This window comes from Cyprinodon tularosa, unplaced genomic scaffold (assembly GCF_016077235.1).
Source record: "Cyprinodon tularosa strain WSP-4 unplaced genomic scaffold, ASM1607723v1 ctg171, whole genome shotgun sequence".
NCBI classification, from domain to species: Eukaryota; Metazoa; Chordata; class Actinopteri; order Cyprinodontiformes; family Cyprinodontidae; genus Cyprinodon; species Cyprinodon tularosa.
This window is the reverse complement of record NW_024038541.1, coordinates 589,604-616,808: the sequence shown is the minus strand read 5'-3', so window position 1 is coordinate 616,808 and position 27,205 is coordinate 589,604. Positions and strand designations below refer to the sequence as shown.

The window sequence follows — 27,205 nt, the reverse complement described above, 5'->3', positions numbered from 1 at the left end:
CAGTCCATCCCATAAATCCTCAATGAGAATCATTCATTATTCAGTCATTATTTGACTTATCTAAAATATTGCTTGTTTTTTCTTTTACATAGAACTGCATAAAAATATATTTTTTCCATGCCAAATAAAATAAAATATGCTTTGGACATCTTCATCTTGTATTCTGTTAGAGGTCATTCCTCCCCATACCTCTTTGGAGGGGACTCTGGATCCCTTCCGCCTTGACCACCAGCTTTCTACCATAGCAATGAGGCAGGAGAGCACCACACCAGCTGCTAGGACGCAGAAAACCCCAGCAAAGCTGTGGATATCGAGTGCGTTGCCACGCTGCCGTGCATGGTCTGAGCTGTAGAGGTCACACGGACTGTCCTTGGGCCACCACTTGAGTTTTAAGATGTCCATATCACCATTCTGCTGGAGTTCCAGAATTCTAGGATGCAGAAAAGAGACAGAAGTATGTTATAAAGAGATCCAGACAACATCTTCTAATTAAAAAACAAAACAAAAAAAACCCTGTCTTTTTTCAAACAAGATATTAGGTTTCTATTGAAGCATACAGAAAGCATACAAGTAAATAAGAAGGCAAAAGAATTAGGGTAAAAAAACAGCTAATTAATGGGACTTGAGTAGAAAATGGTTCTTACCCATTCAAAAAGAGATAGAGAAAATAAATGATCTGCATGAATCATCTGCACAACACCCAACCTTGGATTGCAGCAGTTCTAACTCCTTTCCACCATTTGAGGGCAGTGTTGGACAGCTGAAACTCCACAGAATGAACTTATACCCATATTGGGCTGTCAAACTCATTATGACTAACATTAATATGTTTTGCAGCACAGCACAAGTATGCTGCCACAATGTCATTATGCAGCTTAGCTTTAGTCATACGATTGATGGCTTCAGAGAGGATACAGCTCAGAGGTTGATGGGGTCCCTCTGTTAGCCTTCAGTTTATTATTTAACTGGGCTGTTCGTTTGGGTTTCAGGAGCGCTGCAGATGGAGGCACTCTGAGAACAGCTTATATTTAATAAGAGATCTGACATGAAGCAGAGAGAGGTGCGTGAAAAAAGGAAATCATAAAATGAGGAAAGAGGAAAATAATACCATCACATGCACATACATACAAAGTGAGACAGCCCAGTGTCTATTAATGCACAAAGGCAAACATGATCTAAGAAATGAAGTCACAAGCTTGATTGCAAACATGTCCAAGCAAACCTAATAAGGATTCTGCCTTGTACTAATGGTGATTTGCATAACTTCCTTGGAGCGTATTCCTAAATCAGTTTCAGTTACAAGAAAGAAAGAAAGATTTTAGATGTAATATTTTGGTGATATACTGTAAAGCTGATCCTCACTGTTGGTAAAAAGGGTAACAACAAAAAAGATATTGGCTGAATAGTAGTGCTGTTATAACATTCTTGGATTGAATCCCAAAAAACACTTTTTTTTTCCTGTGGAGTTTCCTTCAGCCACCCTCTCTCTATCCATGGATGGATGGATGGATGGATGGATGGAAGGAATGATGGAAGTATATAGCACTAAGATTTGACCAAGCTCCAATTTAAGAACAAACAAACAACTGTGATACTTGTGCAGTTAAAAAAAAACTCTGTTACAAGCTCAAAACCATCCTTTGTGCTAATCAGAAGAAAATACATCAAAGCTTAAAAGCATTTTTAACAAATAATAAACACGCAATTCAAACATGAGCAATTTTTGAAGATGCAAGGCTATAACACTACTGAAGCAAATGGTCTCTAATAACACTATAAGGATGTTTTCTATTCTAGAAATACTTTGGTGTAAGCAAGATGAAGCACTGGGGCCACAAACACCTGCCGCAACCTCTTCAGTTGATTACTTTGCCAGTGCACAAATGTTCAAGTTTGCCTAAAGAGGTGGAGTTACTTAACTGGGAGCTTTACTTTGCATGAGCTTCATTTCCCAGACTAGAGGCTTCATTAAAACCATGAATCTCAATGTATCATCCAGGAGACAGTGGCTGAATGTACTGCTTAAAAGTTGAAGAACACCAAGCTTAGGGGTTACACAAAAGAGCTGGAGCTTACTAATCAATTTTCAGCTATTTTCACACAAACGTTAATATTGTCAGAGTCAAAAGATAGTTTTGACTAAGATGGAAAAAAAATTGTTCTGAAAATGGTCAATAGAATTTTTAAAAGTTGATTTTATCAACTAGTGTCTCAATTGTTTTTTTCAATTATGCCAAACCAAATTTCTCATGAGCATAACTGGTGTCCTTTGGAGGTATAAGGGAATTTATACCAGACCCACACTAGGAACATCCTCCCACAGTTTAGCTTTTATGTCATGAATGATACTAGTATTTCCCAAAGGACTGAGACTCAAAGTTGTGTTGCTGTCAGACTCAAAGGAACTCTATATCCTTCTGGGTTAGCAGTGACTTTCACCATGCATTTCTCCCATGAATGACATCATCTTCCATGTCTTTCAGACAGTGGAGTCATGAACACTGACCTTTACTTAGATAAGAGACCTGGATTCCCTTAGTGGGTTTCATTTGATCTCTTGAGTGGTTTTTTTGAAGATCTAATACATCCAATGCCCTCTGTGGTTGTTATTGCTTTCTGTGGGTGTGTGGAGTTTAAATGCTCTTGTTAATACAATAAAAAAAGAGACCCAAACTGTAAAATGTACCTATAAATGCAGAAATTATTAATTAAATAATAATCAAACTGACTTTTAAGATTGAAATGAAAAGGAAAAGTAACACATTATTTAAGCATTGATGAAATCTAATCATTATTTTACTCATTTTAAGAAAAGTGAAACATCAAAACAAGTGTAAAAAGAAATGAATAATCCTTTCTTTTGGCAGATTTATGCATTTTGTTTCATATATATATATATATATATATATATATATATATATATATATATATATATATATATATATATATATATATATATATATATATATATATATATATATATATATATATATATATAAAAAACATATACTATGCTCTGTATTTACTTGTTATGATCAACAGGCCATGGAAACCAGAATCCAATGCTAATGTGGCAGAGCCTCTTTCTTAATACAAGGTGTAGAGATATGGTGTGAATTACTTATTAATTAATTAATTTAGGTTAGGGTGAGGAATATTCTGGTAATACGTTAGGGTAAATGTCAGGATAAGGTATAAATCCCGTAAATAAAACGAATGTCAGTCAATGTGGTGGCTGCAGCTCCTCAGACAGCAGAGAGGATCATCAGGGCTCTTCTTCCCTCCAGTAAGGACATTTCATCCCAGCGCTGCTTGTCCCGAGCCTGTAACATCATCGGTGACCCCTCACACCCCCACCATGAACTTAGGAATTTGCAAATATTTTCAAGGCTGAACAACTAGTTGCACCGGAGTGCATAAACATTAATTTTCCCTCCATAAATAATTGAGAGGGAAAGTATCTTTGTTGAAATGGGTTTGTAGAAGGTTTTTGTGGTTTTTCTTGGGCTTTTCTGTAAACGAATGACAATGTTTGATTATCCTTTTTGCTCACTGTATACAGCACCTATTCTTTTAAATTGAATTTTTCTAATAAAAAAGATAAAAAAAAACAAAAAAAAAAACGACTCTCCCTGCTGCACTCTCGAAAGAGGTTTCACGGCATTCGATGCAGGACCAGCAGGTTCTGCAACAGCTTTTCCCCCTTGCCATCAGACTGTTGAACTGGTGAAACTCTAATCAAGTCACAAATCGAAACAATCGAGATATTTAAATGCCTTTTCTTCTGATCACTGCTGCACTTTACAAATGGAAATGTTAATTTCTTCGCTGTATGCTGCTTATTCACTGTTGGAAAGCTGTATGCATTTAATCGACAATAAAAAGAAAATTAAGTTCGTCTAAGTTTAAGTCTAATTCATGTAATGTCCTAATATATGTATAAGTACAAAATTGTGTGTTTGTGTGAGCGTCCAATTAAAATGATAACAGATCCATGGCCTACTCTCTTTTCATGCACTCCTTGTTTCGGTTGGTATTGTGTTTTTCCTGTATTTTAGGTTTTCTTTTTTTATATAAATTAGGCCTACTGTACCTTTTATATCAAAAGTATGTCATGAAAAAGTAAGATCTAATAATTTGTATTTTTTTGTGCCTTAAAGGATCAATAAAAAAAATATGCTATTTATTTTTGCTTTTTTTTTCACTCTATTGTTTCAAGTACACACATGGAAAATCATTGTATCATTATGTCTGTCTAATCACGTAATGAAAATAAATAAGTAAATTAATAAATCAGACATCATTAAACACTCACTACGTGAGTAGTTTTTCACACAATATTTTACTCTAATCAAACATTTTTTAATATTCTTTCTTCAGTTAAAATATGTTAATGTTGCTATCCGACATCTTCCTTTTAAAAGGTTCTTTTTAACAAATTCTTTAAGAGAATTTTTTACTTTCACAAAATCACCCATAAAATCTACTAGCCTAGTGCAAACAAAAAAGCAAAAAAAAAGAATAATAAAATTCAGGTGTATAATAAGCACAATTCTAAATCTTAAAAACATTTCTGTATTTCTCTTGAATCAAAAGGATGAAGAAGATACCCTGTCAGTAAGCTCTCGCTCCAAGCAGCTAATTTGCTTCTTAAAGTTAAAACACACCCTTGGCAATTTGTTTTTAGTGAAAGCATCAGAGAGATTACAGACAAATTCATGTGAGTTCAAGCAAGACTGCTTTCCCCTCAAAACAACAGTGAGCTTTTTACACACTTCTGACCTTTTTATCTGTCACTCCTTTCAACAGATGCTTTACACACCGAGTCAACCTTAAGCCCCAACACACAGCTTCATAGAAAGGTGTATTACATGCACTTTAATGAGATAGAAAAAGAGCAATCCAAACGACGACAAAGACACTCAATGTTTTGTCAAAATATCTCATATCCTCATATCCTGCGATGTAATTTAGCCATCTTTTAAAGAAGTGTCGTCAGCCTTTTTTTCTTTAAATGTCTGTCAAAATAAGGGCACACGTTTTGTGAAGTGGTCAGTTATCTCTTCTTACAAGCTGACTGTTCATTTGAAATAAAAATATCTTACCAAAGTAATTTTGTGACACTTATAAACCTATCATGGTTTTTTTATGCACTTCAACATTTCCGAATATTGTCATAAAACTGTAATATTGAGGCACTAAATAAGTGCAGACAGATTCTGGGGAGATGTTTACTTTTGACATTTCTAAGAAAAATTCAATCATTATTGAACGAGACAAGTGTGAAATTATGTGTATTAAGCTGACATCTTATGCATAAATATGCCAGACATCATACAAGAAAATCTATACGACTATGAATTTTTACGAGTTTAATCTATAACTCATAAAAGATAGATTAAAAGGTTGCCAAATAGTAAACAGAAAAGGCTCTGATAAGATAGATATATCAATCAAAACAAACATTTCAAATACAGATCCTCTCCCTGGTGGAATTATTTGGGTGTGTCTAAAGCTTCATGTATCATTAACGTTTTGGAAGGAGGACATAGAGGAGCAGATTTAAGATTCAGGACAGAGTGCTTCCTCTCAGCCCTCTATTACGACCCTGCCTGCCAGTGCAGTTCATCATCTATCATTCTGCACTAATTGGTCTATCAGAGTTATGCAAAGGCTGCTTCCCTGATGGGCCCTTGAATCAAACCAGAACACTTACATGCACTGACAAGAACATAGTTGCTCTCACACATTCTGGATGCATTTACATTTGTCTCATGTTATCCTTCTAACTGACACAGAAAAACAAAGATGGAAGAGAAATGAGAAAAGCTGAGCTTATGGCATCAAACTTCATAACATCAAATTGTGCAGCTCCATCCTAACTGGAGCAAATGAAGGGCACACTAAGAACATATGGGAATGTGCTTGATCTACTGAGATAGTCAATGTGAATACTACTCATTTCTGGATTCTTTGTGAGGTTTTTCCATATACTTTGGCTTTGGTACAAAGGAGTTCATCTTTTTCTATTAGTAAACCAAATATAAGTTTGTCAGTAATAATAAACTGACTTAGTTTGTGCTCTCGTATTTATTGCTTTTTTGGCCTTCTTCTGTTGTTCTATCATTCTGGGGACTTGCCTTTCACAATCCCTGGTAACTTTTTTTCTGGGAGCAGCTTGCACATAAAAAAAAAACAAAAATCCTTTGCTACTCCCTCCTCATCCTTGTACAGGAGCAGACGTACAGTACTCCCTGACAGTGCATTTGGAATCATCAATTTATCATAAAATTGTACATGCCTACCTTGGACCAGCTAGTTACTGTGCATAATATTTATTATTTCTATGTGTTTGTGTGGCTTTTGATGAAATCATATTTCTCCCAGTTCCAATTATGGTCAAGAATGGGATCACTGAAACATTCAGTTCTGTAAAAATATGTCTATATCCAAAGCCAAATGTTTTGTTTTCAGAGTAATATGGTTTTAATCTTGTTAAATCCAAAGCATTTCAATCCAATCCAAATAAAAAAAATTCAGGATCAGATGATCGTTTCCTCACAAAGCAATTCACAAGATCCCTGTACTCAGCTTCTTGTATCTTCTTCCTGTTTGTCAGGCAGTGTTGTTGATGCTTCCACCTGAGTTGTCAATAGTTTCGGACAAAGTAAATCAGGTTTAAGAGAGTTAAATGCCAGAAAAAAAATCAAAGAACATAAACATCACAGGGCCATCTGCCTTGTCTAAATGCCAGGAGATTTGCTGAACCAGGTGTATGAAGGCCTCTTCAACTTCAAGGCTTATGATAAGCAAACTGCATGAAGTCTTGATAGCTGATTGTTTGCAGGCTCAGGCGGACCAACAGGAGGCTCTATAGCTCTGTTGAACTTGTTCCTGAACTAAGCTATTGAAAAATGTGCTCAGTTCATTCACTCTGTTCAGACTTCCATCTCTCTGATCCTCTCTCTACTTGAAATCTCTGATCTTCCTCATCCCTCACCACACATCTCTTATATTGTTCTAATCAAGCTTTATTTCAAAGTTCTTCCTGTATGCCTTCTTACTTTTTCTTATCTTGGCCTAAAGTTGCTCATGTATATTCCTGTCTAAATGGACCAAGTGAGAGTTTTGCCTCTAATTATTATGACATGCCTCTTGTGCAATAGCTTGGTAATAAGAAACTGTTTTATAGTCTAAATATTTGGACTACATAAGCAGGTATTAACTTCTAAAAGAGGCCAGTTTCTAAAGTGGGGCAAAAATAATATGTAATCAACCACTGATTGTGCATGTTATCCTATTAAGAAAGTTGAAGAAGAATGTAATTTCCATCATACATTAATTTAATTAAAGATAAACAAAGTAAAAAAAAAACAGATTTTCAAAGCCAAATGTAAAGAAAGTAAGGATAACTAAAGATCTTTGCCCAAACAAAAAATTTGTTACCACATGGCTCTTAATCTGCCACTGTCAACACATCATTTAGACATGATGTTGAGGTATGCCTTTGTTCCAAACGTGACATGAAACACAGACATGAGGATTTTATTATCGTTTAGTTTGGCTTGAGCATAATCAACGCAATCTGAAATGTATTTAATGAGGAAAAAAAACTCTATAAGAGTTATTTATTTTTTAACATGTTATTAGTGCTGAAATTAAAACAGCAATATGCATTCAGTACTAATTTTCCCAAATGTAATGGTTGATCTAGAATGTTGAATTTAGTAATAAAAAGTAAATATGTAATGCTGTCCCTAAAGTATTTAAAATTGTTTTCTCCCTCAAAAGGCTATTTAGATATTGAGGTTCCGTGTATAAAAGCAGTCCTGACTGCCATTAAAGCTAAATCTATATTTCTGTCAATATTTTGTATTCGCGAAAAAAAAAAGTATAGACCTGAGCCTTCTAGTATCCCCGAAAAAGCAACGCTGGCCCTCTAATGGATATTAAGGTTCAAACAACAAATTGGATACTAAAAGTTTAGAAAATGAAAGAATTAACTAATAATGATATCAATATTTAATATTAATTAAGGTAAATATATTATAGAATATCTGCAAAGAACAGGATCATTAGGGATTAATCTTCTTCCTCATTGCTTGGTTTTCACAACTAAAGGGGCTTTGTGAGCGGAAGCGCTACAGAAAGTGAACATGTTGATGTTCATTTTTTTTTAATACACAAAAGCAGCTACCACTGTTCTCCATTTGTCTCTATGCCATAGCTGACAGGCAGGATGAAAGGCCACTGTGCTCTGCCAGAGAAAAACACTGGTTGAGTCAAAGGGTTCCTGCAGTACACCATCTGTCTAGCTCCCTAATTTGGCTGTCGCTGTCGCACCACAGAAAGCCATCTTTCCTCAATAAAAAAAAAGAAAAGAAAACTGAAAAAACACAAACACACGGAAACTGTAACAAGAAAACACAATAACATACATACAGAACTGGAAAGGCTAGAAATACCTCTTGTTATAAGCAAGAATAGGTTAAAAACTGTTCATCCAGGGTAAAACAATAATAGAAAACAAAATGGAAAGAATTAAATATTAAAAATAAAACTAATAAAGCTACATGTCATTATTTAAACTGCTTGTGTTTGGGATTTACCAGCTGCGTACTCCTTTGCTAGATTCCATATTTAACCCTTGTTTTGGTGGAGTTCACAAGTAAGAATAAAAGTAAAGAAAAAATTTTATTTTCTTTGCTAACATTTAATTTTCACCTCATTATTTTTAACATAGTTGTCTAAATAGAAAAATGTTACATATTTATTTTCACAAATTTTAGTTATTTCATTATGAATTATTTTCTTGTTACAAGGTTACAATTCAGGTTACAATTTAGCAATCTATTAGCATACTTTTATGCCAAAAGATTGCTTAAACTGAAGAGAAAGCAAATTCAGACTAAAAGCATGCACGGCATCTACTGATGTCCTGTTTTTAAGAGTACAAGAGGTACTTAAAAAATCTGGTAATTTCGCTTGTAACCTTTTATGTGAATAGTAACATAGATGTACACCAGTATAATTCCATTTCTAAAAAGAACACAAACATAGTATACAGCCATGTCTATTTCTTGTACACATGTCTCTGAAACAGCTGTAAAAATGTGCATTAGTGGTGTGTTTAATGACTTATCACCTTGCTTTGGGATGCTTAAATCTCCCTTTAGAGATATACGAGGACAAATCTCCCACTGGTCGTTAAAGCAAATGAGCATGGGTTACCCATGTGTTAAAGGCGGGTTGTGGAGGTGGTGTGTTCTTGTGTGTCTACAAACTCTATTGCTGCCTTAACGTTCTCTCAGCCGTAGCCGTTATTGGGTTTAGGCTGGATGTAACCATGGCAACTCTATGGCTGCAGCCTTGATGGTAGGATGATCGCACGGTATGAGTCAGTTTGAACTAGAAAAAGGAAACATCAAAGTAATTTGCATAAAGCACTAAAGGGCGCAAGGCTAGAATGGCAGAAAATGAATGAAAAGGAAAAAGGTTTAAGATCAATGTAAAAAAAAATAAATCAAGGATTAAGTAAGAAAGTGCCACACATTCACAAGAAAAAAAAGGAAAAAAAAGAAAGTACTTTGCATAAACACTGGACAAAGTCATTCAGTTTTTCGCTCAATTTCAATTAAACATGGATGGTTTAATGTCTTTATATGTGAAACTAAAAGTGAGTGGTGCTGCTTAAGAATGAATATTAAATGAAATTGTTAAAAGGCACAAACCTAAAACGGACACCAACCATCCATATTAGATTTTTCCAAATCATGGGAGAGTATTTGTTAGCACGGTTATCAAGTTGGTGAGCTGGTTTTTAAAACGCCCTTAGTTGTTACTGTGTCTCTGTGTTTCCGTGTGAACAGGGCGTGCTCCACCTCTCGCTCAATGACCCTTGGAGATGGCCTACACAAGACATTGCACAGATAGTTATCGGCTATAAAAAAAAGGTGGATTGATTTTCTTAATTTAATTTCAGTCCAAAGATAACTATTACTATTTGGAAAATAATGAGTTTAGCTCCTGTGGTGCAAATCATAACAGTCAATATTTTGTGGGTATAAAACATATGAAATCAACTTAGTACCCAAAATATCTTTGGGATAAGATGCAACGTAAGATGAAAAAGATGAGCAAAATGGACTGTTAGGTGATATGAAAACCATTTCATAGCTCTGTTGAGGTATGGGGAAACATCTCTCTGTCACAGATACAGCACCTGGCAAACAGATTGTCGAGTCACTAGTATCGATCAGCTTCCCTTTCAACCCTTTCTAAATATATTGGGGCTATATTCTGCTACAGGACAGTGAAAATCTCACATATTGCTCTTTAAGCACTGTAAATCCAGATATTGTGTCGATTCTGCAGTCTTCCTCGAGGCTCATCTTTAGACCACCATAAATGAATGTGATTTCCAAAGCTTCTGTTTGCTCAAAGTTTTATAGCAACTGTAGCAAGGTCAATTACAGTGCACAGTGGCTAAGATGATTAAGCAGCATGTGAAACAGCTCAGTGAATTAGAAATGGCAAAATTAACTAAACTTTTTCTGTTTGAGGTATCAAGGCCTACAGTGTCATCTGAAAAACAGAAATATTTTTCTAACAGTTATACAAATATTATATTTCCTGTTATCTTGGCAGCAACAAAAATTAATATAGGAGGAAATGAAAACATGAACTTGTTGATAGCAAATAGATGGAAAGGGAGCAAGAGAGCATGGGAAGAAGCTAAGTGAATTTAAAAACAATATAACATTTGAAACGTTAACAGTGTGTTCAGGCTGAATGGGTGACTGACAACAAACAAACAGTTGTGGAAAGATGGAGGAGAGATTAAGGGAGAATGAATAAAGGGAGATTGCTGTTAAGTGTAATGAAAGGGGTAAAGCTAAAAGCTAAGGTAAATGTCCAGAGGAAAAAATAAAACTGAGCAGAGAAGGAGCAGAAAAACAGAATGACAGAAAGAAGTGTTAGTCTAAAACGGTTTCTCATGCTGAGATGGCCGCTGACTGTCAGCTCCTTAAATGAGAACAACACTGGGTTGACAGCTCACTTACGCGCTCAACAAAAAGCTGGCAGCATCAGCATTCCCAGGATGCATCAGTTGAGATAGTCCCCCAGGAAACCATAATGGTGAAAATAATGTTTCTTAAAATATGGTATAAAAAAATGTGCAGCTTTGATGAAAGCTAGGTCAGACAAGTTTGTGTCAAGGCATGTGACTTAAATGCAAAAATATGAGCACTAAAATGCAAAGACAAACGCAAGCTCCAATAAGTTGTTTCAAGGTAAAAGTGTAGCTGTCAGCATTTTAATTAGTCTATATAGGTTAGAGTGACTTACTGATTATTACTAAGGTCAGTCTTCACCTTGAGAGCTTTGCACAAGCACTTTTGTTAGAGAAAAACTCTTAGATATCGTTAACGAGATATATCACCTTAGGATAAAGGTTAACTGACACTGACTGTTGACATGTATGAAGATGTTGAGGGAAAAAGTAAGGCATCTGATTATTGGTATTTTAAGATATAGTGTTTTTTAAGGCATAAATACAAAAAAGAATACAAGATATTTATGATATATTTAAAACTAATGCATATGATACCCTAAGATGATGCATTTGCTTAGTAGTCTTTGTCTGAATAACCTTATCAGCTTTGAAGCAGCATTGTTTAAAAGCAGAACAGTTCAACATTTTATTATACTGTCTGCTGCTAGTTATAACTGTTAAAGGTTAGACCAAAGTGGGCCAGCAGTTCGAGATCAAAATCATAGCAGTTTCCTCTTAGAGAAATCCCTTTCCAGTTAATATATTTCATACTTGAGTATTATTTCAATTTTTGGTCAAATAAAAGAGAATGGCTTTCTCTTTCTCCTCATCATTGTCTTTTCTAGTCAAAAACTGAGTATTTTTATCTGAGAAAGAATGTTGATCTGTCTAAATAAACTTAAAAAAAATCAGTAAGCAACTGGCACATTCAAAACATATGAAATACCAAAATTCATCAATGTTAATGGCCCCTAAAGATGACAAGCCTGAGGTCTGCTTTTATGAGCTGTAATGTGGATAGTCAACACATCATCAAAATGATGGAGGATATTTGCTTTTCTGAGTTTAAACCACGCAGCATTTTTCCCATTTTGGCAAGAAAATGGAGTCAGGGATTAAATTAACACACGATCTACACTTTTTCATAAATCTTTATATTGCATACGATCAAGTATTTGATATAAAAGAAACAAAATAAAAAAAACACTGTTGTCATAGCCTATTTGAAGTTAATGTAAAGGTAGTACATTTTCGAAGACTAAATAATTCTCTAAATAAGCACTTTCCACCCGGCCCCTATAGTACTGCAATTCTACAGCCTTAGATGCTTTGCGCATTGAATGCGTTTCAATACATTTTTAACTTTGTTCAGGTCAGAGTACAGAAAGAGTTATCAGAACTCCCATATTAAGTTAGCCTAGTAAACTTGTTATGATTCTGGCCTGTCTGCCTGCTCTGCTCTCCCTGTGAGCAATCATCTCCAGCTGCTGCCTGCTGCACTGCAGTGCAATCAGCAGAATGTCTCTCACCTGTGTTCAAGCAGTTATAAGACAGCCTGTGGCAGGCAGACAGGGCCAGATAATTGCAAACCAACTAGCAAGCAGTATCCAGCACTTAAAGTTACCTGACCAAGTCTTTGCTTCACGGATTTTCCCTTTTTGCCTAGCCCCTTTTGGATTTCTCTGCCCTCTGGACAACGACCCTGTTTCTGCCTCTTGACTTCTGCCTCCTGCCAAGCTCCCTGTTCACTAAAGCCTGAGTCTGGCTTCCTGGACCTAATTCCTGCCTCTGTGCTCCAAGCCACCCAACTGTTGGCCACCCAACAACAGTTTTAAGGAGAAATCTGCTCTATTCATGCTGCTGAAGGGAGGACTCTTTTAAGAAATCCCTGACCCACGGTGGATGTGCTCCTGATGTCCTGAGTTTTTAATAAACTGTTTAAATCATTATTCTGTGTTCTGGCTGAAACTTTGGGTCTTCTGACTGGCTCATTACAGAATTATCTGGCCAAAAAATGGACCCCTCGCCAGCACAGCAGTGGCGTAGCAGTGTGGATAATTCCATCGCTCGTCTTGATGCATGAATGAATGAAATTATTTCCATGTTACGCACCTTGTCTCCTGTCTCTGTTCAGGCCCCACCACAGCCAGCTGCCATTAATCCCCATACCGTTTCTACCATTGTTAAGGAACCAAAGCTGACCCCTCCAGAATTATTTAAAGGAGACCCGGAGCAGTGTCGAGCCTTTTTGACTCAGTGTGAGATACACTTTGAGTTGCAACCATCCTCCTTCCCTACTGAGTGCTCCAGAGTGGCATTCGTCATTTCACTATTGTCAGGTAAAGCTAAACAATGGGGCACAGCTGAATGGCAGAATAACTCTGTTTCCTGTTCCTCTTACTCTGAATTCTCTAAGGAGCTCATTAGAGTGTTCGACCCTGTTCTCCCTAACCGTGAGGCCGCCAGGAGGTTGTATACCTTAAGGCAGGGGGAGAGGAGTGTGACTTCGTTTATCATCGATTTTCATGTGCTAGCTGCCGTCAGCAGTTGGAATCAGGAGGCATTAATGGATGCCTTTATGGAAGGACTAAATGATAACATCAAGGATCAACTGGCTACCCAAGCGTATCCCAAGTCACTGAAGGAACTGGAAGATTTGGCTACTCAAATTGATCTCCGGCTCACTGAGAGGAGAAGAGAGAGACGACATAAGGAGGTTTTGTCTACCCCAGCCTCCCACTCAGGATCTCACCCCTGGCTGAGAAGCTCTCCTCCTGCTTCCCAAACATCCAATCCAGAGCCCATGCAATTGGGGAGAACTAAGGTTTCTCTAGAGGAGCGTTCTCGTCGTAAGCAACTAAACCTGTGTTTTTACTGTGGGGGACAGGGTCATGTTGCTGCCAAATGCCCGCTAAAAGGCCAGGCTCAGTAGAGGTGAGGGGTTCTCTACTGAGCCGTGGCTCTATGACTGTCTCCTCACTCTCCTTCCCTGCTAACATGTTGGTCTCCTCTGTTCCCCACCAGGTCTCTGTATTTATTGACTCAGGAGCAGATACTGAGTTTTTGGATAAATCCTTTGCCAAGAACCATGGCATCAAACTTCTTCCCGCACCTTCTAACCAGACTGTCCTCGCTCTGGATGGACACCAAATAAACAGCTCAAATGAGGTCACTGAGAAGGTTAAGCTAACTTTGGGGGGAAATCATCTGGAGGAGATTACGTTTGTTGTTATCCACTCCCCCCAGTTACCCATTATTCTGGGAGCTTCATGGCTTAAGAAGCACAATCCCCACATTGACTGGCAAGCTAAGGAGATCCTGGGTTGGTCCAGGTCCTGTTCAGCCACCTGCTTATCGTCTGCTAATTTTTTGCCTCTTCCAGACTACGCCATGGAAGAGACTTACCCGGATTTGTCCAAGGTTCCGTCAGAGTACCATGACCTCAAGGAGGTTTTTAACAAGTCTAGAGCCACAGCCCTCCCACCTCATAGACCTTATGACTGTGCCATCGAGCTTCTTCCAGGTACCTCACCCCCTAGGGGACGTCTTTACTCTCTATCTGTTCCAGAAAACCAAGCTATGAAGAAATATGTGGGGGACTCCCTAAAGGCTGGGATAATCCGAACTTCCTCCTCTCCTGCTGGGGCTGGATTCTTCTTTGTTGGTAAGAAGGATGGGTCCCTGAGACCATGTATCGATTACAGGGGGCTGAATGAAATCACTATTAAGAACCGGTACCCCCTCCCACTCATGAATTCTGCATTTGACCAGATTCAAGGAGCCCAGATTTTTACCAAGTTGGACCTACGCAATGCTTACCATTTGGTTCGCATCAGAGAGGGAGATGAGTGGAAGACAGCTTTTAACACCCCCACTGGCCATTATGAGTACCTGGTCATGCCTTTTGGGCTGACCAATGCCCCAGCAATGTTTCAAGCCTTGGTGAATGATGTCCTGAGGGACATGGTGGGACAATTTGTTTTTGTATATCTAGATGACATCTTGATATACTCCCAGGATCTTGAGACCCACAAAAAGCATGTTCAGTCAGTTCTCCTGCGCCTACTCCAGAACCACCTTTTTGTCAAGGCAGAGAAGTGCGAGTTTAATACCACCTCCACTTCCTTCCTTGGTTTCATCATCTCTCCCAATAAGGTTATTGTGGATCCCTGCAAAGTTACGGCGGTTCTAGAATGGCCAACCCCTACTAATCGAAAACAACTACAAAGGTTCCTGGGGTTTGCTAATTTTTACCGCCGTTTTATCCACAACTACAGTCAGGTTGCCGCCCCTCTTCATGCCATAACCTCATCTAAGGTTAAGTTTGTTTGGGGTAGTCAAGCAGAGGAGGCTTTCACCAAGCTCAAGACACTGTTCACCACTGCCCCAGTTCTCCGGTCCCCTGATACTGAGAGACAATTCATAGTGGAGGTTGACGCCTCTAGCACTGGGGTAGGTGCGGTCCTGAGCCAGAGGACCTCGGATGGTCGGATTCACCCTTGTGCCTTTTTTTCTAGGACATTGTCACAGGCTGAGCGTAACTATGATGTGGGGAATCAGGAACTCCTGGCAGTTAAATTAGCCCTTGAAGAATGGAGGCACTGGTTGGAAGGGTCAAAGGAACCGTTTCTGGTCTGGACTGACCATAAGAACCTGGAGTACTTGAAGTCTGCTAAGCGCCTTAACTCCAGGCAAGCCAGATGGGCCCTGTTCTTCGGACGATTTAACTTTGTCCTTTCTTTCAGACCCGGAATCAAAAACATGAAACCGGATGCCCTGTCCAGAATTCATGAACCTTCTGAGCTGATGACCAGTGGAGCTGGGGAGTTCATTCTCCCAGAGGCAGTCCGGTTGTCTGTTACTATGTTGGAACTGGAAGGAGAGGTCAGGGATGCCATAAGGGACTTTCCGGTTCCCACTTCATGTCCTCCAGATCGACTGTTTGTCCCAGACCGCCTGGTCCCCAAGGTACTGGACATGTGCCACTGCTCCCGTCTTTTCTGTCACCCAGGAGTCAGTAAGACGATACAGGTGGTCCGCTCGCAGTTCTGGTGGCCATCCCTGACAAAGGATGTCAAGGAGTTTGTTGCTACCTGTCAAAGATGTTGCCAAGCTAAGCCCTCCCGCCGCCCACCTTCGGGGTTGCTGCGACCCCTTCCGATCCCATGCCGTCCCTGGTCTCACATCGCCATGGACTTTGTCACAGGTCTGCCCCCCTCTAATGGTTTCACTGTCCTGTTGACTGTCATCGACAGGTTCTCCAAGATGGTTCATCTGGTGCCTCTCAAGGGACTACCATCTGCTAAGGAGATGGGGGTGGTCTTAGCTCGTGAGGTCTTCCGTCTTCACGGCCTGCCCAAGGACATTGTCTCGGATAGAGGACCACAGTTTGTTTCCAGGTTCTGGAGGGAGTTTTGCTCCACGCTGGGCATCTCTGTCAGTTTATCTTCTGGTTTCCACCCACAGACTGATGGACAGACGGAGAGGGCCAACCAAGAGATCGAAACCAAGCTTCGCATTCTCTGTGAGTCTGACCCAACCAAATGGTCTCAAAACTTGCCATTGGTGGAGCAGGCTATCAACGCTCTCCCGTCCTGTACCACTGGTCTTTCCCCCTTCTATGTTGTTTATGGTTTTCAGCCACCGACGTTCTCGATTCAAGAAAGGGAGGCCAAAGTCCCCTCTGCCTACGCCGCTGCCGTCAGGTGTCAACGTATCTGGAGGAGGGCCAGGAGGTCCATGATCAGGATGTCTGGGGTTCAGTCCAGGTCTGCCAACCGCCATCGTCTACCCGCTCCCGATTACCAGGTGGGCCAGAAGGTCTGGTTGTCCTCTAAGGACCTTCCCCTGCGGGTAGAATGCCGTAAGTTGGCACCCCGCTTTATCGGCCCTTTCCCAATTGCCAAGGTTGTGAACCCAGTGGCTGTCCGTCTCCAGTTACCCCGGTCTATGCGGATTACACCTACATTCCATGTGTCCCGGGTAAAGCCCTATGTCCCACCTCGCTTTGGGCCCACCTCTGACCCCCTTCCTCCGCCCCGGTTTTTGGATGGTGACCCTATCTACACGGTCCGCCGCATCCTCCGATCCAGGAGGCGGGGACGGGGGGTCCAATATCTGGTGGACTGGGAAGGATATGGACCAGAGGAACGGACTTGGATTCCAGGCCGTTTTATCCTTGACCGGACTCTCATCAGGGACTTCCACCACCTCCACCCTGATCAGCCTGGTGGTCCGTCCGGAGCCGGACCTTGAGGAGGGGGTACTGTTATGATTCTGGCCTGTCTGCCTGCTCTGCTCTCCCTGTGAGCAATCATCTCCAGCTGCTGCCTGCTGCACTGCAGTGCAATCAGCAGAATGTCTCTCACCTGTGTTCAAGCAGTTATAAGACAGCCTGTGGCAGGCAGACAGGGCCAGATAATTGCAAACCAACTAGCAAGCAGTATCCAGCACTTAAAGTTACCTGACCAAGTCTTTGCTTCACGGATTTTCCCTTTTTGCCTAGCCCCTTTTGGATTTCTCTGCCCTCTGGACAACGACCCTGTTTCTGCCTCTTGACTTCTGCCTCCTGCCAAGCTCCCTGTTCACTAAAGCCTGAGTCTGGCTTCCTGGACCTAATTCCTGCCTCTGTGCTCCAAGCCACCCAACTGTTGGCCACCCAACAACAGTTTTAAGGAGAAATCTGCTCTATTCATGCTGCTGAAGGGAGGACTCTTTTAAGAAATCCCTGACCCACGGTGGATGTGCTCCTGATGTCCTGAGTTTTTAATAAACTGTTTAAATCATTATTCTGTGTTCTGGCTGAAACTTTGGGTCTTCTGACTGGCTCATTACAAAACTAGCCTCACCCGCCAGTGGGCAAAATCATTTTTTCCTGCGAGTGGGTCTAGCTTGATCAATGCCCCATGCCCTAGAATTGGCAGACCAATCTCAACCAGGAGATGTGTTTTGAATTTTTGGATGCAAAGTTGGCGGGGTTTTTAGGGTGGGACAAAGCAGCGCGTTGCTGGAAAAAGCACAACGAGGAAGATGGCAACAACTATTGAACAGTTCTTGTTTGACTCAGCTTTGAAATCAGTTTTGGAAGGATTAGACTTTTTTTTTTTAGATTTAAAAGTGTTGTAAACTTAAATCTGGTGAGGGGAAAATCCTTAATTTTTTCTATGCTTAATCATCAAAGTAAAAAGTCTTCAATTTCTAAAGCAGGGATAACCTTTCCTGTCTGTGCTGCTCAGAAACCCTGTCTGAATAAAACAAATAAACATTAACAAGGATTAATGGTGTAACTATCGCTAAGTAGAGTATGCAGTTGCTTAGGGGCCCCCGACCTCTTGGGGGCCCCGTCACTGACACCTGGTAGGCCCCCTGTGCAATTGTGGACTAGGACGTCTCTTTGCTAATGTAATGGTGCTAAAAATCCTAATACCCTATTTAAATATAAAGTGGATATGGAAAGTTTTAAAATGAAATTCCATCATTGACGAGTCAGTGTAACTCTCACTCTCGTCATCACTTCAGATAAAACCTCCTCAAATAAATCTCTACATTTTTTCTAGTATTTCTAAGCTACTTGACCAATTACAACTACTAATTTTCAGTACTTATTTTCCATGCCACAATCTCCATGCATTGTGGACCCCAAAAAGTCAGACCCTTTTATAAAGCTCAGCAATAGGACAAAAGAAAGAAAAAAAAAAAGAGCTTATTCACTCTGGGGTCTTTGGTCCCATGAGTAAAGTTTTGAGAGCTTAATTATTCCAATTAACACTTTCAGGGTCCAATGTTATACACTATGTCAGTGAAGTTTTCAATTAAGCATCATTAAGCCACAGTGTGTGGGTGAACTGGAATACATTATAGCCAAACCATAGAGAAGTACAGCATCTCATTAACTACCATTAAACATTTCAAAATCAGAAGCAAGAGAAAGAGAGAGCAAGAGAGAGAGACTGATGTTATTAACAAAGATTAATACAGATTATTGAATGAATATGTGTGGGATGACTTTGACTCTGACAAACTGGTGAAGACCCATGCACTTAGTAATGAGAGAGGTCAGGTATTACAATAGAAACACTGGTTTCTGGCATTAAATATTTGAAATTATCTACTGCAACAAAATTTCTATTTATGCATTCCAAAACCCACAGAAAACTATAACCACTATCAAAACAACATATTAGCGTCATGTTTTCAGATGGCACAGGAAGATATACTGTTATAGTTAAATAACTCTTTATTACTGATATTCCTTCACATTTAATATGCACACAATGGGATCTTCAGCCAAGCCATGCTGCAATGAAATTTAAATATGATGGCGCCGTGCTGAGTGGCAGCCTGTGGCAGCAGCTTCTGTCATGTTTTTTTAACTTAATGTTTTTTTTGTTCATTTTTTTCCTCATCTGCATCTCCTTCTTACTCTTAAACAATATGACGTTGGCTGTGCTAAGTTTTCTCCGAGTTCTTCTGTTACTTTTTCTTCTCTTTGTAACTGAGAATTTGCTCCAAGAGGAGCAAAGGTTATGTTTAGCCTCGCGAACAGCTATTTGCACTATTTAAGCCTGTGCTGCTGCCCAGTCGCAGACCTGTGATCCCGCAGGAGATGTGGAGGGAACACAGGTGTTGTAGATCTGGGGTCAAACAAAAGTAGAAAAAGGAGGAGACATAATCCAGTGGTCCCAGTAATTTTAATAGGAAATGTTAGGTATCTAGGAAATGAGATGAATGTGTTTGCGGCACTGTTGAAGACCCAGAGAAAATACTGCTAGTGTAGCATATTCTACATTCATATTTTAGTGAAATTTGGCTTCACTTGCTGATCCCTGTCCTACAATGGACTGGCGACCTGTCCAGGGTGTAACCCGCCTTTCGCACGTAGACAGCTGGAGATAGAACTGCCAAACAGTGGTTGTTTGAAAAAAAGACAAAATTAACAAAATGATCCCTATGAACGTTTTCACCCACCTCCGACTTTTGTTCAGCTTTATCCACACTCAGTTCTGTTTCTTTCATCTTTGCCATCTGACCTGTTACAATCTGTGAGGTGGCAGGTGCAGAGATCTCCCCTATGGTAGCTCTCTGGCATGCAAATAACCCAGCAGGTATTGTTTCAACTGCTGCATGTCTAAGATGTACAAAAGGTAATGTTAGTTAGCCTGACTGCCACCACCGATGCCATCCAGCGCCTCTTTGTTACCTCTGTCACCTGTGCTCCATGTTCTTTTTTCACACAGAAAAACAAAACAAACACCCTGCTGGCGGGATCCATTTTTCCCTTACGATCGTGAGACCAATTGTAGCTGCTGACTACACCCCAGCAATTTGTCATAGGAGTTCTTCTGTCTTAGATTATTTGACAAAACAAAAATACACTGTTCCTACAGTAATGCTGCTTTTACTAACCTTCATGTAATAACCATTGCTCAGCTGACATCACATTCACGAGCCCAATGCTAACAGTAGGAAGAATTGAGGTGGGCTTGCACTTTATGTGAGTGAGAGATGATGTAATCCTATTTACTATTTACAGAGGGAGTTTACATTGGGCCTTGTGATTTTTCTATATATTCCCCCGTCAGCTGATGCAGCGGTGGCCTGTGACATCATCAGCAGCACTGCGGCCAAATTACTAACGAAACAGCCAGATGCATTTATGGCAAGTAAAGGTGATTTTAACCATGCCTGACTGGATACAAGTTTTAAATAATTTCTACCAGTACATTGACTGTCCCAACAGACAGTAGAAAAAACTGGAACTCCTGTATGCTGATGCAAAAAATGCATACGATGCCACAGCCCTTCCCCCACTGGGGAATTAGATCACAATTTATTGAAACTGATTCCCAAGGATGTTTCTCTGGTAAAGGAAAAGACAGCAGGTGCACAGCGGGACTGTGAGTCGTTCACAGACTAGGATGCCCCTTGTGATCCAGATGGGGAGGACACGATCCGTGATGTTCCCTGTGATGTTCATTACTTGTTTGTGCTTCTTTTGAAATTTACAGTCATCTCCTTTGTTTTGTTCACCTTCAGGATCAGATAATTGTTTACACACTATGACACAAAGCAGTTCTCTAGCTTCCTCTTCTCAGCCTCTTGTCCATCTCTGATGGTTGCAGAGTCATGCAAGTATTCCTGCAGATGACATGGCATGTACATAGGAATGGGGAGAGCAGCTTGTTTACTTCCTGAGGTGAAAGAACAGAAGTCTCTCGAGGACCTTCATGATGTGGGATGTCAGGGCAACAGGTATACAGCCACTAAAGGGTGTTGGCAGAGTTAGTAGTTGTTTTTTTTTTGTAAGAAGCGGAGAGGTGGATGAGTATAGGCCACTAGTGGACAGCTTTGTGAAGGGGATGGAGCTCAGCCACCTGTGGTTGAATGTCAAGAAGACCAAAGAGTTTGTAACTGACTTCAAGTGCAGCTTCACAGCCACTACAGAGTAAGTGGGAGGTGGTGGAGGAAGTGGAAGAGTACAAATTTCCGGTAGAGGTAATCAGAAATAGACTGATTACCTGTTGGAAATCCAACACAGACTCTACAAGAAGGGGATGCGCAGGGTGTAATTCTTGAGGAAGCTGAGATCCTTCAATGTGTGCAGCAGGATGTTGGAGATTGTTTACCAGTCAGTTGTTTGTTAGCATTATTGCTGTATGTTGGAGCAGCAGCATTAGGGCCAATGACACTGGTAGATTGGACAAGATCCTCAAGGCAGCTGGCTTTGTAGAGGTTCTCGAGTTTGAGTCTTTTGAGAACATTGTGGAGAGAAGGGCGCCCAATAACCTGTTATCCATCATGGATAATGAGGAGTACCCTTTTTACCATACATTGGATAGACAGCAAGGTTCATTCTCTAATGGACTGTTACATCCCCATTGTCGAAGGGATAGATAAAATGTTTCCTACCTCATGCAATAGACTGTTTAATAAGAACTCTCTGGTCTTTACTGTTGTTCAATGCACATTATGCAGTTTACAGCATCACATAGGTTTTGTACTACTGGGTATTTATAGCTGATCCTAGTTAGTGCTACATTCATATGTTTAATACTTTCTGAAAATAAGAATATTTTTCTGCTTTTATTGCTACTCTTACTTGTGTTCCTTGCATTGTTGCTGCAATGTAATTTCCCAGCTTGAGACCAATAAAGTATAGAGTTGCACAAGAGCAATCAGTAGTTGGAGCACTGATGTATTTATGCAGCATGGAAATTCATCCTCTTAAGCACATTCAAAGTCAGATACAAGTCAAATAGTCACTCCTTGTTCTTCTGGATTGGTGAAGTCTTCTGTTATGCATGGGCTTCATGACTGGTCTTTTGAATCATGATTGGATTGCTTATGTAATTTCTTTGGAAGGAGTTCCATGACTGAATTGTAAATGCTTGGAAAGTACACTCCTAGGCCCCTGTTCAGTGATGTTTTTTTTCCTCCCTTTTCTGAAAGATGGCTTACTTCACCCCTCTTTCAAACCATCTGTCCAAAATCGGAACATTTTTGTTTTCAAATGTGTGTCTTTTGTTCTTGAGGCCCAAGTGTATAGCATTTGTGTAATTCTTGTTAGGTTTCTCCAATATGGGACTCCTCACTGCACTGGATCACCAAAACAGCACCGCTCAGCTTAGGTTTGGGTGTTCTGTCTTTAGGATGAACCAGTTTTGTCTATTCTGTTGGGTTTGAAATTCACTGGTATGTTGTGTTTGGAGAAAATCCATCAGAGTTTCTCTGAAATTCCTGACACATATGGACTTAAAATGTTTTTGTGTCTCTGTTTTCTCCTCTTCCTGCTATTTTTTTTCTTTTTGGCTGATTTAACAAACATCCAGTTTGGATAACCACATGCTTTAAGTGATTTCCTAAGATTTATGTGTTCTTTTCATATCTCCTCTTTAATTAAGGGGATGTTGTAAGACCCTCTCAAGTGAACGTGATGTTTTTGACTACTGAGTTAATGTGATTGGTGAATGCCTCAACTTCCTGGGTTAGGATTTTGACCTAGGTGTCATCCACATATATAAACCAGTGAGTTGGTTGTGTTCCCTTGTTTGTGCTGTGTGCTCTGCTCCCCCTTCTCCATGTAGACATTGACAACAATGAGTGAAACTGGGGAGCCATGGCTCGTATAATACAGTAGCATACAGTATTGCAAAATACACCTTAAGTAAGTTCATCACACCAGAGGAAAAAAAGTAAAATTGTTAATTAATTCTGAAATTCTTAAGCCAGAGCCTTTGTTGAAACTTTAAAAAAAAAATGTAAAAAAAAAATAAGTCTTTAAGTTAGCTATAAGTCTTCAAATAAATGTATTATTGTAATATTTAAACAGTTTTTTTGCTTGTACAATCTGTGCAATCACTTGTACAATAACTATTCCTGTTATTGTTATCCTTTACAACTAGGGCTGCACCTAACAATTATATTGCAAATTGATTAATCTATTTTTTTGATTAATCGATTAATAATCAGATACCAAAATTAAACATTTTTTATTACAATTTTGGCATAATTGCTGCTCAAGGTGAGTTGCTCTGTCAGCTACAGGCATGTTTTACAGTCTCTACACTCCAGTTTACCATTAATTGATTATTAAATTAGTTGACTAATATTTCAATAATCAATTAATCACAATTCATCCGATTAATTGTTTTGACCCTAATAGGTATCATATTAAGTGCATTGATGCAATTGAAAGCTTTTAACTAATTTGAATGATGCCTAGGGTAAGATAAGTTAAGAATATATCTACATGACAGCTATGCCCCAAGCCTTATTCAACACTTTACTTACAGTGTCAGCACAAATTAAAATCCAAGATTTACATGTGAATTTCCTTTTAAAATGATTTATTGGTGGCTTGATGTAAAGTTAATTATATTCATTAAAATGTATTCAATGGTTTTAATAACCAAACTTTCAGTGGTCAGTTCATCAAGATTTTTATTAACTGTTGCTACAATTTAATTTTCATAAGACCTACTGAAAGCATAACAAATAAACAGTTTATGAGCCATATACAGCTTACTATGTATTCAAAGAGACTCACAGAACCTAAAAATTCCTTCAAAGCCAGCCTTAGTGGAGAACTACTTTCATATTGGTGACAGATAACTTACTGAGGCTGTTCTTAAATTCATGGTGTGAAGAGGAAATGAAATCAACACATGACTGAGCTAGGGCTGCAGTAGGAATGATGAATGCTTGATTTGAGGCTGAAATGAGGACTAGTCAAAATATATTAGAGGAAGACAAGATCGAAATAAATCTGTATTGTTATTGTTTACATACTCATATCCTAGGCTCACTTTCACAACAATTTCCATAAACAGAAAATGGTTGGAAAAGTCAAATAAAGACAGGATCATGTAAAACACTGATATCAAACCCATATCAAAGTGTAATAAAACAGAAGAAAAAAGTTTCTTCAGACCTATTCTTGAATATGTGAATAAATACTATATTTGCCTTAGTCTCAAACAATAAAGAGTACACCGCTCTGGTTTTCTATAAGTCAAAATCCCAACAACATGCCAGATAATTAAATTCTATGGTCTAAAGCCCCATTAACAAAATAAATTTAATAATTTTCAATTCTGAGGGGCAGTATCCTGTGTGAGTGACTGCATCAGTACTTTTTTCGTGACATTTGAAATATGGATTTCTTTCTCACAGATCAAGCCACTAATACGTGTCACATTCAAAACTTAACAAGAGTGAACCTTTCATATCAGGTAACCACCTGCCTGATTTAGCTTGTGCACAAAAATTGGACACACAAAAATGACATTGTCTATTAATAGTACATAACACATCCAGCATGCTTGCAGAGATGCATTTTAAAACCTAGTCCTTGTAGTTTCTAGTGATAAACACCTAAAAACTAACTGTTATACAACTAAAATTGTAACAGTTCAAACATGTTCGTGTCGTGTGTGATCTTGGAAAAAAAATAGATTTCACTTTCTAGATGCCACTGGCTGTGAATGCATGTGTTATTTTCTACAGTTGTTTCTGTTTTTGGCAATGTGTATGCAAAATTGAAATCAATAGGACAGGGTGCTATATGTCTTTTTGTCAGCAAAGTATTTCAGCGTACCAGACTTTTAAACTGAAAAAGGTTACACAGAATCTGGCCAATAAGGTCATTTTCTATGAGCGTAACTGCCCTTTGATTAACATCTGGGCTTCCTCCCAACTCCATTTATAATCATAATACTAATACTACTACTACTAATAATAATAATATTTAATAAGCACTTTTAAAAAACTCTGGATCATTGTACAAACAAACATAATTAACAATGCATGTAATTAAAAACAACACAGGGCAATCAGTGGAGGTAAGTAGATGAGTGTTAGCCTTGGTTTAAACAGAGGTAAAGTATTGGTATTGAGAATATCAGGAGGGAGTGAATTCCAGAGTTTGGGAGCAGAGCTAGAGAAAACTTTGTTCTGGTGATGAGGCGGGCAGGAGGCTAAACAAGGGGTTAGCACTATAAAGCAGACCTGTGAGGAATGGGGGATCAAGACTATGGATGATCTTGATAAGAAAACAGGTAGAATTCAGCAGAAAGGCTCGTTAAGCTAAAACGTTTTGGAGTGCAATGAGAATCCCTAAATAATTTATAAGCATAATCTTTGGATATTGGTAATTACTATAAATATTCAATTATACTCATTCATCCGTATTCCTTAAAATTATGCAAAATTACATGTTTAATCCTCTTGGTTTCACAAAGATTTGTTGGTACACTTGGTTCATACCTATGAGTTTCCTTTTGGGCAATCATATCACACAAGTGGCTGCAGAAGCACCATTATATTAACAATCCAACTGTCTGATAACAAACTAAACACAGGCACTCCAAACCTACAGCAACAGAAAGAATTACGCAGAAAGAAAAAATAAATAAAAACTGCAATGGCCTAAAACACTCTAAAAGTAAAGTATTAGAGTTTGACTGTTGCAAAGATCCTCCTTTAATCACTTATCTGCCAGTACACAACCATACATAAGACAGAGTGGAGTCAGACCTTGGGATATCAATTGATCAAAGCCTTAACCCTCAAACAAACTGTGTCACTTTCTCTAAGTCGAAGCTCTTTCTCTTCTTCCACAGTACCCTCCAGGGTTTATCTGACTTTCTTGTCAGCTTGTTTTTACAAATGTTTCACTAAATCTCCAACAATTGTAATATATCTGATTATTTCAGGAATCAAATAATTTTTTAACTAAATCATAAAAATGAATACTAAAGGCATCACGGCAGAGCCGGAAACACACAAATTTAAAATGTATAAATGAAATGTGATGCATTGAGCTTCCCAGATAACCCATGTCCTACAGAACCAATACTATGTTTATACCCCTCAGACTTTAGATGCAGATTAATTTAAAAGAGCTAGAATAAAAATAGGCATTTAAAGGTTAATGTTAAGATTTTTCAGGCCACTTAAAAGCATCTCTGTTAATTATGTTTGTAAAAAATTTTTCAGACTTTAACTCCAGAATCAGACAAAACATTAACAATTTACTTGAACATGGATGGTCTCTGTGGGCTCTTTAAATAAGTAAAACAAGGATATGGTGATCGACTTCAGGAGAAGACCCGCACCGCACTCCCTCATGAACATCCCGGGGCAGGACATAGAAACTGTGGAGAGTTTGAAATACCTGAGTGTTCACGTCAATAATAAACTGGACTGGACTCATAACACCAACGCCCTGTATAAGAAGGGCCAGATCCGTCTCCACCTCCTATGGAGGCTGAGGTCCTTTGGAGTGAGCAGACCCCTGCTTAAAACCTTCTATGACTCTGTGGTGGCATCAGCCCTCCTCTATGCTGTTGTCTGCTGGGCTTCTGGAAGCGCAGAGCGGAACAGAAAGAGACTGTGCAAACTGGTGAGAAAGGCTGTTTCTGTCCTAGGCTGCACTCTGGACTGAGTGGAGGGATTGGCTGAGAAGAGGGTGCTGTCTACGCTTACATCCATCATTGACACCACCTTCCATCCTCTGCACCCGTCTGTAGAGGAGCTGAGAAGTTCCTCTAGTGAAATACTTTTACACTCTGCTTGTAAAAAGGAGCGCTACCGCAGGTTATTCATCCCTGCTGGCACCAGACTACAATGTGACACTAGAACGGACTTGAG

The 27,205-nt window shown here is 39.2% G+C and overlaps 1 protein-coding gene across 5 annotated transcripts in view; it reads right to left on the bottom strand.

Moving 5' to 3' along the window:
• The window catches only part of grid2 (glutamate receptor, ionotropic, delta 2), a 594,833-nt gene that overhangs the window by 15,285 nt on the left and 552,343 nt on the right, over positions 1–27,205 (bottom strand). For all 5 annotated transcript variants that reach the window (XR_005280492.1, XR_005280493.1, XM_038281457.1 and 2 more), the window contains exon 15: positions 190–430. Coding sequence is in view for 3 of the 5 variants with exons in the window: in XM_038281457.1 (XP_038137385.1) it covers positions 190–430 (241 nt within the window). In the remaining 2 variants the exon portion in view is untranslated. The remainder of the gene's footprint in view (positions 1–189; positions 431–27,205) is intronic.